Here is a 12,514-nt window from a genome sequence, read left to right on the forward strand (position 1 = left end):
TGTGCAGAAGGACAGAGGCCACAGGGGCACTCCTGTTTTTGTGGCGGATGCACACCTCATTAAACAGTCACCAGTCATGGGAGGAGGCTGGTCAGGGGTCGGGGGATTGCTGACAGTAGTTAAACCTATAAATCCCAGCGCACACTGAGCCACACTCCCACACTCCTGTGCGTGTTGGTGTGAAGAAGGGAGAGAAAAGGGCAAGTGTTAGTAATCACATCCTGAGCTGTTGGTAGAAGGACATCAGACACTTGAGCTGAAGAAACAGTGAGGAAATGGGGCTTACCAACCAACTCGATGGCGGAGATAAGCGCTTCCTGACCGTTTTACAATGCATTCTGTTTTATTTGCTACGTCCCATACACAAACACAATATTAAGGGAGGGAAAAGAGATTCCAGAATAAGCCAGGTGTTTCCGACTTGAAGGCTTATTGGGGCAGCTGGTAATATATTATAAATGTGACATCGTGATACAAATGAACTTATTTACAAAACAGAAACAGGCTCACAGACTTAGAGAATGAACTTACGGGTACCAGGAGAGCAAGGGTGGGGGGAAGGGATAGTTAGGGAGTTTGGGATTGACATGTACACACTGCTATATTTAAAATGGATAACCAGCAAGGACCTACTGTATAGCACAGGGAACTCTGTTAAGTATTATGTAACAACCTAAATGGGAAAAGAGTTTGAAAAAGAATAGATACATTTATATGTATAACTGGATCACTTTGCTGTACACCTGAAACTACCACAACATTGTTAATCAACTATACTCCGATATAAAATAAAAAGTTAAAAAAAAGGTTTTTTACATGTGACATTGCAGGGTAAGAGGTGATAGGCTACTGAGGTCTGTTGCTGACCTGGAGTGAAATACCACTACTCAAAGACATTCAAAGACAACTAAAATCATTAAGATAAGTGAGCCAAAACAAACGTCTGCAGCCTGCATTTGCCTCTTGAGCTATCAATCTGTGCTTCTTGGAATTAATTTTTGCCTGGGAAAATAGGGAATTGGAACCTAAAAGAAGTCTAAAATAGAATAATTATATCAAAAGGCAGGGAAAGGATGCAAGAAGTGCTTTTTTTTCAATTACCCATCATGCCATAGTGTCTCTGTATCTTCTACTTGCAAATATTGAATGTCTCACAGCTTTCACTAAATGGATTATGTTGGGCAACTAAATTTCTTCTTTCCTCCAAGCGTGAAGTCCTGCGTTTTTATTTGCTAAATCAGCAATCCTCATTGAAGGGCCCTTCCAGAGAGGATATTCACCTTTCATCATCCTCAGTTTACTCAAGCATTTGTAAAATGGGTTTGTTTTTGTTCTGTTTCGGTGCAGAAAGTACATGGAAATCCATGTTGTTGGCCCACCGTGTTACATTTTGTTTTGTTTTTTATAGTTGGAAAAAAACATTGACTGCTGCTTTGAGGAGCTCATTAGCAATTATTAAAATGTTGGTAACAGTTTCTGGAGCTTTACCAGCAGAGATCCTCCAAAGAAGGCTTTAGAAGTTGAAGCTAAATCTGTGGGCTTTGCAGAGCGGGGAGGGGTGGGGTTGGTGGGAAAGTGTCTGCTGATGTCATTGACGTGAAAAATAAAATATTTTTTTTTTCATTTATGAGATCACTTTAGCATGCAGATTTCACGTTGACCACTCCAGCTTCCAGGAGCCCAAAAATAATCCAAACAATGATCCTTTTTTATTTAGGCTGCATGAATGCTTCATCCAAGGGCTAAGGGAACTTAGACTGTGTACTTAGTCTTCAGTAATATTTTATTATTTATTTTGGGCTCCATCTTTCTCACTTTGTGAGCTCTATACAGTTTGGCGTAAACATATCAACTGTAGAATGAAACAACCACCTTTCTCCCACTGGCATCTTAAATATCTCTTGGGCAGCTTCTTTGAGGGAGGTGTCTTTCCCCTTGGCTTTAGGAGTTTAATGTGGTGAGATTATCTAGCTATTTTTTCAGACTCTTCTCCGTTTTCAGCACACTGTTTCCATATTAACTGTGTTGTTCAATCCTACTAAAGAATTACCCAACTTCTCTCTATATTGGCAAAGAGGCTCAGAGCCAAGCAATTAATCCTGACACAGGATCCAAGTTTCAGTGACGACGAAGACAGTCTGTGTTACTTTGATTGCTAGCAGGGAGCCAACAGCTTAAAATAGACCCAAGTAGACCTCACAAGGAAGTATCTAATTCACGAAAATTGATGATAATCATCATAATACTATAGCAAGTAAGGAGAAGGCCTTTCTCCACATTAACAAAGATCAGGTTTACATAAACATCTACTCTGTGGATGTGACAAGGCTGAACGCCATGTGCACTGGAGGCTTGGCGCTTAAATTACTGAGTGAGATGTCAGGTATTTCAAGATCTTCTCATATTATTTCAGATCTGGAAATAATAGTTATGTGGCTTTGCCCCAAATGCCTGGAGTCTCCATGACTCTCTTAGAAGGGTTGCACGATATCAGAGCTTTGGTGATTCTAAGAAATGAAATCCAACCAGATGTTGAGAAAAAGCAAGATTCTCCGTTTCAGTGGTTAATACAATATTTTCTTTGTCTACAGCAAGAAAAGCCCAGGCTTCTCCAGCCTTTGGATTATGAAACTGTCATTGAAGAACTTGAAAAGACCTATCAGAATGATCCCCTTCGAGATCTCCTGTTCTTCCCCAGTGACGACTTTTCAGTAAGTGTTGTCTTTTCCAGCCATCTAAGTTCAGGAGGGCCCCACAAGGTGATAGTAGATCCTCCCAAATTGTGTCGCTGTCTTTCCTTATAGATTTGGGGAGCTCAGCCCTCTTCCTGTGGTCACCCTACATCACTGTCATCACAGATGGAATGCATATCCAGTATAGAAAGTGCCCAAGGTCTTCTAAAGTTGGAAGATTGGAGGCTCAGTGATAACTGTGGCCACCCGGGATGGAAGGGGCATGGGGAGCTGCCTGGCTCCAGGTGGTACTATTGTCCCTGCCAGTATCTTGGTTTCTAACCACTTACCTAGCCTCACAGAACACTTCCTCCCTTAGGCCATTTGTAACTGAAAGCTTCCAAGCAACTGGAACCAACCAAAGGCAGAGGCGGGGGCACAAAAGATGTAGGTCTTAAAAATCACCCTTAATCGTGGTTGTCCCTTGCTTAGCCTTGTGGGCAAGGAAAGGTAGGCAGGCGCATCTTCACGGAAGGATTTGTGATCTGAGATGTGTCCCATTTAGGGTGATGCTCACTGGCACACAGAACACTCCAGAGGGTGGTGCAGGGAATGAATAAAAAGGAAATTCATTTTGGAGACAAGCACAGTAAAGTTATGGTGATGAGCATGCCTGTGTCCCAAGCGTTCCATCTGTGGTCATCTGAAGCATGTTTAATTTGTTAGTGAATATCTATATAAACAGAGATCTCAATGGGCAGATGGTAACCTTTCCTTTTTTTGTAAGAGAAAGGTAGTCTCAGACATCACAAAAATGAACATCTTTTTTGTGTGTGTGTGTGGTTGGATATAATTTCTTTCTTTTTTTTTAACATCTTTATTGGAGTATAGTTGCTTTACAATGTTGTATTAGTTTCTGCTGTATAACAAAGTGCATCAGCTATACGTATACACATATCCCCATTATCCCCTCCCTCTTGCGTCTCCCACCCACCCTCCCTATCCCACCCCTCTTGGTCACAAAGCACCAAGCTGATCTCCCTGTGCTATGCAGCTGCTTCCCACTAGCTATCTATTTTATGTTTGGTAGTTTATATATGTCCATGCCACTCTCTCACTTCGTCCCAGCTTACCCTTCCCCCCTCCCCGTGTCCTCAAGTCCATTCTCTGCGTCTGCGTCTTTATTGCTGTCCTGCCCCTCGGTTCTTCTTAAAGCAGATGAAAAAGCAGCTCTGAGGTAACCTGTGGCACAGCCACTGTCAGTGGAAACCTCTGACGAGTTGCTGGGGCCCCAGGGCTTCCACTTCCTCAAACAGCCTCAAACTTCCATTTCTTCTCTTATCTTGGGGGCAGATCTGGCTTCTGGTTTCTAAAGGTTCATTTTTTTCACCTTTCTCCTTGAATTAATAAAAAAGAGGTGTGTGGAAGTCAACAATTTTCTGTTCCAAGTACCGAGAATGATGGAAAGAAAGGAGACAGATTTGTAGACAGGAGAAAGAAACTCTTCCCATCTGTTCTTCAGACTTTAAATGTCTCTCGCTTGAGTGTTTGACACACTTTAAAACAGGCTTATCTTGGACAGAAATCTTGTTTCCGTGGTGGGACGGGGCCACGGGGCCTGAACTGCAAGCACAAAGTTGAACCACGTTTTATTTTTTAATTCTGCATCCTCATTTTCTTTCAGACCGAGGGTAAACCTTGAAACAGTCTCTTTCTGTCAAACAGCACACACACAAACAGCTTGACACTTGGAGCCCCTTTTCTTCTAGCTCTGTTACTCAGAAATACGGTCAAAAGCTACTCCAGGTTCCCCCAGCTCAAGAAGAGAATGGAGGCATGTAGATGCAATGTAACATTTGTACTGAATTTGAATTCATTTTTTGGCATCTTTCCACACTCATTTAACTTAAGACTGGTCTGATTGCTCTGTGTCCTTTGCTATCCTTAATTGTGTAAACAGAGCATACAATAAGTGCTTTGTTATTTTCCCAATGTAAACATTCCAATAAATACACTGAATTCTTTTATCTTGGCCTTGCTTAAGACCCACCTGTGGCCACCCCCATTGCCTTCAAAACAAAGGGCAAACACTGTAGTATTTCCCTACGGCTTCTCCATGGTCTGGTCCTAGCCCATTTCTCAAGGCCATGGTCTTCCACCCCAACCCAACCCCCCACCCTGTCATACACAGTCACCCTCATCCCCAACTGGGGTAACATGCTAGCACAATTCTGAACGTAACATTCTATCACCCCATACACGATGTCCTTCCTTTATTCATTCAACAAATATAGAAGGTATAATACCGAATGTTAGGTATTAAAATATCTCAGAATGGGGAGACAGCAGCCATTAGACAGAAATATCCTTGTTTTAATGAAGCTTACCTTCTGGTGGGAGGAATCAGGCAAAAAACAAATAAGTAAATAAATTAATTAGCAAGATAATTCAGATAAAGACCAGTTCTATGAAGAATGAACGGGGCCGAGTAATAGAAGTAACGAGGGGAAGAACTGAGCCGGACTGGATGATCAAGGGCACCTCTGACAAGCTGACATTTGAGCTGAGCTCTGAATTCCCAAAGAAGACCAACCCTGCTAAAGCCTGGGGAAGGAAGGAGGGTTTGGGGCCGCAGGAAGCTGCTCTGAAGGCCCAGGAGAGGTCTGGGTGGACAGCCAGAGTGGTCAGAGTTGAGGTCAGGCAAGGACAAGATAAGACATTTGCATCTTATTCGAAAGGCAAGTGGCGAGTCACTGGAGTGTTTCAAGAAGGGGGACGAGTGACCTGGTGCATGTTTTTAAAAGCTCATCTGGCCTCTGCATGGAGAGCACATAACAGGGTGTGGAAGAAGCTGGGAACCGGCTGGCAGCGTGGCTCCCAGTTGGCAGGTGGTCAAGAGACGTTTGATGCCACCCTATCATCAGAAAATATTGTGTTAGACAAACAGCTAAATTTTCATTTCCATGAAATGATATTTTCACAAACTAAAGGAGAGTATTGAATATTATTACCACGTAAAGTTGCCAGTTTTTGAACAACATTCAGATGGATTGGTTTCCTGCTTTCCTACTCTACAGAGGAATGGTTGACAAACAATGGCTCATGGATGGCCTGTTACCTAATTTCGTATGTCCCGTGAACTAAGAATGGTTTTTACGTTTTTAAAACACTACCCTGTTCTATTTTCTTCATAGAATTGATTAAATAGTTGAAGGGAAAAAAAGAATATTTTATAACCCATGAAAATTATATGAAATTCAGATTTTGGTATCCATAAATAAAGTTTTACTTGAACCCAATGACACCCATTCATTCACCTGTTGTCCATGGCTGCTTTCATGATACAGCTACAGAGTTACAACAGAGGTGCAGTAATTGCAGCAGAGAGAGAGGGCCCTAAAAGATTTACTATCTGACCCTTTACAGAAGAAATTTGGAGATCCCCGCTATACAGTACAACCATGCTCGTTTTGGGGGGGCTTCCTCTCCCTCCATGTGGAGTAAAGCCCTTCTTTAAATGCCTTCTGCCACAGTCTGCTCCATCCACAGCCTGCATCACATTTCAGGGGTGTTGCTCGCCAACAGCAAGGCTTCTGTTCACCTGGCTAGGGTATCGTTTCCCAGGCCCATCCTTGAGCAATGAGTAAGGATGCTCTGGGATATGAGCAGTCACCCAATGAGAGGTAGTAATTGAGTGGCCACTCCAATCCCAAAGCATCTCAGGATGGAAGGAGGGGAGCGGCCCCAAACTCCCCACCCTCCCTCCAATGTCCTTCCCAGTTGTGCCCTGCGGATGGGAGAATCTAGCTCACTTCTGTGTTTCCGTGTTACCAAGCGCCCATGCTTGCAGTAGACATGGTTCATTATTCGGTTTGCTTAATCAGTATTTATTCAGCACCCACAAGGCGCTGAATATAGAGTAGCACTTTCTAGACAAGAGAGACTGACAAGAAAAACAAAAGCCCTGTGTTTAAGGAGTGTGTGCCCTAAGAAGGATGAACACTAAACTTGATTAAGAATGCTTATGGTTAAGCAATAACAAGAAACAAAGTCTTCATCTGGTCCTCTATACCCCGTAAAGGAGATTATTTTTTACCGAGACAGTATTCCATTCACACTGCTGGCCCAAGCCATCATCATCCTTTTTTGCCTGGATCCCCAGAAGTGGTCTTTAACTGGTCTCCCTGCATCCTTCTTTGCCTTGATTGATTTATTCAACGGAAGCTTTTGGAAATACAAGTCAGATAACGCCACGCCTCTAGTTAAAACTTTCCAGTGGTTTTGCGTCGCCTTTAGAGTCAAATCCAGCTTCCCACCTGGCCCCTGATCATCTCTGAGCCGTTTTCTCCTAGCCCCATTTCCCTTGGTCACTACACAGATACCTAGCGTTCTTTGTGTTCCCTGCTTTTCCCCAGCCCACCCCCTCCATGGGGCCTTTACTCCCCTCGCACAGCTGGTTCGTTTCTTCCATTCATGGTTCAGTTCAGATGCTACCTCTTCAAAGAACCATCTCTGACTTCCAACCTGCATTACCCCACCTCCACCCTGTGTTATTCTATCACATCCCCCTGTTTGCTTCTCTTTATAATACTTACCACTACCAAGGAAGATCTTGGTTTGCTTTTTCGCTCTCTCACCATCAGTGAGTAACCCCAAGCAGGACAAGGGTGTCCCTGCCTTGACCATGGTAAGACCCCCCAGCAACTAGAACGGCGCTCAGCACTCAACAGGTGGAAAATGAATACCTATTTCACGAGTTGTCTTTCAGACACATGCATGTTATTATTTTAGACTATAACTTTGAGTACCTTTAGGAACCAAAAAGGCTATTCTGAAATGAAATTTGAGAATAAAGAGAATGAAGTCATTGGTGTTTCTTGAGATCATTAATACGATACTTTCCTCTTTGACACAACTTAACACATCACCTTAAAACAACAGCGCTGAGTTCGGGATCCCTTTCCCCAGAGGCTCATTCCATCCGATACAGTGACTGGTACTTAGCTGCTATCAACAAAGGCTGATTTCCTCCCTGTAGCACCCTGTACTTATTCACTTGTTTTCTGTTACTAGGCAAGGGAGAAATCAATTCCTATCTGCATTTTAAGTACCCAACACAACGTCTGGCTCATGGGCATTCAATAAAGATTGTTGAACATTGAATGGAAATCGTCTTCTTCCAGATTAAGAAACCAAAGTAGAAGCATTTTCCTCTTTCTTGGCCCACGAGGTAGAAACTCTTCCTCTGGTGCGTGGGTTCTGGGGAAAAGCAGTGTGATCTTCTGTACTGCTTGCATCGTAATGATTACTTGGAATAAGCCGTCCAGATGCATTTATTAACTCATTCATTTCAAAAACATGCACTCCTTCAGTAATTGTATTTGCTGCTCTTGTTTTTCTCATTTTTCTTTTTGAAGCTGGTAGTAATAGAAACTTAAGACCAAAAAATAAAGAACTTACTCACCAGATTGTGGCTTCACGAAATAGGCAAGGAGAGTAAGAAAGGAAAACAAGAGCTAAAGAACAGTTTGCACAGGGAGATCAGCTTGGTGCTTTGCGATGACCTGGAGGGGTAGGATAGGGAGGGTGGAAGGGAGGCTCACGAGGGAGGGGATATGGGGACATGTGGATGTATAGGGCTGATTCGCTTTGCTGTGCAACAGAAACTAACACAGTATAGTGAAGCAATTATACTCCAGTAAAGATCTATTTTAAAAAACAACAGTTTCGGGGCTTCCCTCGTGGCGCAGTGGTTGAGAGTCCGCCTGCCAATGCAGGGGACACGGGTTCGTGCCCCGGTCCGGGAAGATCCCACATGCCGCGGAGCGGCTGGGCCCGTGAGCCATGGCCGCTGAGCCTGCACGTCCGGAGCCTGTGCTCCACAACGGGAGAGGCCACAACAGTGAGAGGCCCGCGTACCGCAAAAAAAAAAAACAGAAAAAAACAAAAAAACATGGCAAAACATTTCATATATAGTTACATTTTATCACGAAAGCAGATTTAATGTGGCGTGCTTACATACAAGAGTACACACACGTAACATGACTGGCTGAATTAATCACTTGCAGAGCTTTGGGTTCTACAATATTCTACAGTTAAGCTGCAGACTTCATGGGTAATACAGACAGTAAACGATATAATGCTGAGAAGAGAAGATGTATGTTGGATGAATTAGAGAAGACTTTCAAAAGAAGGTGGCATCTTTGTCAAACCTGAGATTAGGAAAGAACAAGGAAAGAAAAGGGTTTTCTGAGAGTAGGAGCACGGCAAGGTATGTGCAGGCCTGAGCCCAGCGCGGAAGAAAGAATGCCCGCAGCCACGGGAAAAGGTGCCCTGGCGGCTTGGCTGCGGTGGGTTGGCTCACGTCTTAGGCCTGTTGCTGCTCATGAGGGCATATCTGCAGGCCTCACATGGAGCAGGCTTCTTCGCCGTACCTCCTTGGAGAGTGAGCTCAGACCACAGCCTCTGAGTCCTTGCCAAGGGGAGACCTTGGTGCAATAAGTATATTCCTGTTGTTGGAACCGTGTGTTCTATGAATACTCACATTTTTCCATATGTAAAACGTTTCATCCTTACCACCATGGAGGAGGTGAGACACATTTTGGAGCCTGGAAAATGAAGCACAGCAAAAAGAAGGGAAGTGACTTGCTCCGTGGTTTGCCTGTCCAAGACTAAAATGTCTTGAAACAGGTCTCCAAGGTTCCCTAATTATATACTTAAACACTATGATGGATGAATCACCATGCTTGACTTGGCTGGATCATGACTAGGGTCCAGTTATGGGCAACTGCTCACTATTCGTGCAAAACAAGAAGGACCTTTCCCTTAAAGCACAATGAAAGTATTCATGTGAATTCTCATGTATGTAAAAAAATAAAATCGCAATACTCTTCTGAATGGGATAAAAAATGTTTTTCAAGCAACCAATGTAGTATAAGTGTCTGCTCTACCAGGATAGAAACCAGTATCAGTGTCTTAATTTGAGAAATTTAGGTGAAGATTACTTTTAAACACACGCTTACGTTGGAATTGACCACAAAGTGTTAGTTAATAGCCCTTATTGTGAGGTTTGTTGGCTTCTCGAGCTCAGAATGATGGGTTACTCTAAACACCATCATTTTTGTCCTCTTTTTTGAGCAGCTGGGATCTACAATACCGTCAGAGGGAGCTTTGCTCAGCTCCAACATAGGAAAAGCAACTTCTTTTTTAGACTTTGACGGTGGCCTTTGGCCAATTGAGACATGGCCCCTATGTGCTTGGAATGAAGTCTTCTGTAGTCATTTTAGCCAGCAGCATGGTAGCTGTGACAAAGCCCCAAAGACTACCCACTGCAGAGTAGAAAGAATCAGAGAGTGTCAGGGCTGCCGTGGGTGATGTCTGAATGTCATGGACCTGAAACTACAAACACAGGTCTGCATGCCTCATTTCATAAATAAAAGGACAGTTTTTATTTCCAGATGCCTAATCTCTGGACAATAGGCCCTTATGAGACTCTCCCACCCGATGAGCAGCTCGGCTGCGTTCCAGTGCAGTCTCAGATCCGTCTCATGCTATTGAGCTCTACTGATCGTCGACCAGAGGGTTTATTAAAGAGAACAGGAAGTCTGTTGTGGCCAAGGCAATTTGTAGTGGTCGGAAAGCATCTAATTCTCAGAAAAGAAATTATTTGTAACCATGTTAATTCCCTTACTTAACAAATGTGACTCTGTATACTTTTTTCCTATTTGATCGATTTATTTTTGCTTCAGCAGAGATACATGAAAGAAATGTAAAATGATCAAGATGGGGTTAGGGGGTTAAGAGGTACAGACTGTTGTGTATAAAATAAATAAGCTACAAGGATGTATATAGTACAACACAGGGAATATAGCCAGTATTTTGTAGTAACTGTGAATGGAATAGAACCTTTAAAACTTGTGAGTCGCTATGCTATACACCTGTAACTTACGTAATATTATACATCAACTATACTCCAATTAAAAAATGAAAACAAAAGGAATCAAAAATGAGTAGAAGCAATACAGTTCTTAAAGGTGAAATTGTATGGAGCCCTTCTGCTTTTTCACGCAAGTTCTCCAGCATTATGACAAACTATAACTGAGGTTAACTATAGCATGTTATTATACATGTATTCCTTTTCTTGTATTTGTGTACTCTGTGCAAGGTATTAGATGTGCATGTTGTAAAATATTGTTTCAGATTTATCACATGGTTACATGAGGGTGATTCAGCCCCAGCTGCCTTATTTAGCAAAGAATCAACATCATCTCATAACTAGAGGTCATCAGGGATCACACATAACCATTGTACCTATGATTCATTTTTATTACCCCAAATTGAAGGAACTTCCAATCTCATATATTGAATATGAGCATTAGCCTGTGTATTTGGGACCCTAATCTTTACTCTGTGGCATCACAAATCAGGTAGTCATGTAATTATTATTACTGGAAACCTGAGCCCACCTTCCAGAAAAAACAAAACAAAACAAAACAAAAACCTTCTTAAACCAGCACAGTATTCACTCTATTGAACTACACCACAGAGTACTTGATCTTAGTGGGATGATAGGTTTATGGTATAACTAAACAGGAAACTAAACTTTGGGCCCCTTTACTCTCCATCAGACTTAGAGTATTTTAGAGCAGCTATTATTTTTTTAAAGGCAAGAAATCAATAAACTGTGGTAGATAATGAAAAAGAGGAATCTTTTGCTTTTTTATATAAAAATTTTATTATAAAATAATGACTGAAATATAGAAAATTTTTTCAATTGGAGGAAAAAAATCCTTAATCTTGTCAGTAGATCACAATATGTAATGTTCGCTGGAAACGCATCAAGTTACACTGTGTATCTGCAAATTATCTGTCCAAACAGGAAATAAGTTATCCCCAGACAACTGAAATCCAGCAATAAACCCCAAAGCTCAGTTTAGGCATGGATTTTCGTCTTCTACTCCAACCTTTCAATAGAGTTTATTTACTGTTTATCTTCTAACAGAGTGAATAACATAAAAGATGCAATTAGCAAAAGGAAATTCAAAAGGAATCAAAAATGTAAAATCTAGATAATAATAAATCCTAAACTGGCTCCAGCACGCTTCACGTGGGAGGTAATGGTTCCCTGTGCGTGTATCTATACTTGGCTTAAATCGACAGCCATGTCCTGCGAGCACTTCCAGACTCTCTTCACACAAACCGCAGTCAAATCCTGGGGCAGATGCACTGACCGAGGGGCTCTGTATCTGTGTTTCAAGATGAGCATTTATTTTTGCCATATAATGTATCTTGATTACAGTTTTCTTATTATTTTTTTGTCCTCTGATCATTATTTTTGTCCTCTGATCCTGTTAGAATCACATGACATTCTTCCTGTTTCAGTGTCCAAATCCCATCCTCCCAATATGCACGTACATGCGTGCACGCCCACACGCACAGATATACCCACACACCACACCCACTCACACATGCACATATACATGCTCACACATGACAGACACACGCTCACACATGACAGACACACTCGCCATGCACACAAACACACGCTATCAAGTACAGCATACCTTCCTGCATGATCACACTCACACACCAGGCACACACCACACACACACATTCACACAGACATACTTACACGCTACATGCAACCACACAAGCTCACACAGACGCACACCACCCACCCACCACATGCATACACAGAATGCACATTTACATACTCACACACATTCAACACACTCAACAAGTAAGTACTGAGCACCCAACCAGGCACTGAGGTTATAGCGATGAACAAAACAGACCAAATTTCTTTCCCACGAGGAGCTTATATCAAGAGTGAAGAGAAAAGG

The 12,514-nt window shown here is 42.4% G+C and overlaps 1 protein-coding gene across 6 annotated transcripts in view; it reads left to right on the forward strand.

Moving 5' to 3' along the window:
• The window catches only part of DOCK10 (dedicator of cytokinesis 10), a 277,867-nt gene that overhangs the window by 123,188 nt on the left and 142,165 nt on the right, over positions 1-12,514 (forward strand). For all 6 annotated transcript variants that reach the window (XM_060016022.1, XM_060016026.1, XM_060016025.1 and 3 more), the window contains exon 2: positions 2,592-2,711. In XM_060016022.1, the coding sequence (XP_059872005.1) occupies positions 2,592-2,711 (120 nt within the window). The remainder of the gene's footprint in view (positions 1-2,591; positions 2,712-12,514) is intronic.

The sequence above is a fragment of the Delphinus delphis genome, chromosome 7 (assembly GCF_949987515.2).
Source record: "Delphinus delphis chromosome 7, mDelDel1.2, whole genome shotgun sequence".
Taxonomy (NCBI): domain Eukaryota; kingdom Metazoa; phylum Chordata; class Mammalia; order Artiodactyla; family Delphinidae; genus Delphinus; species Delphinus delphis.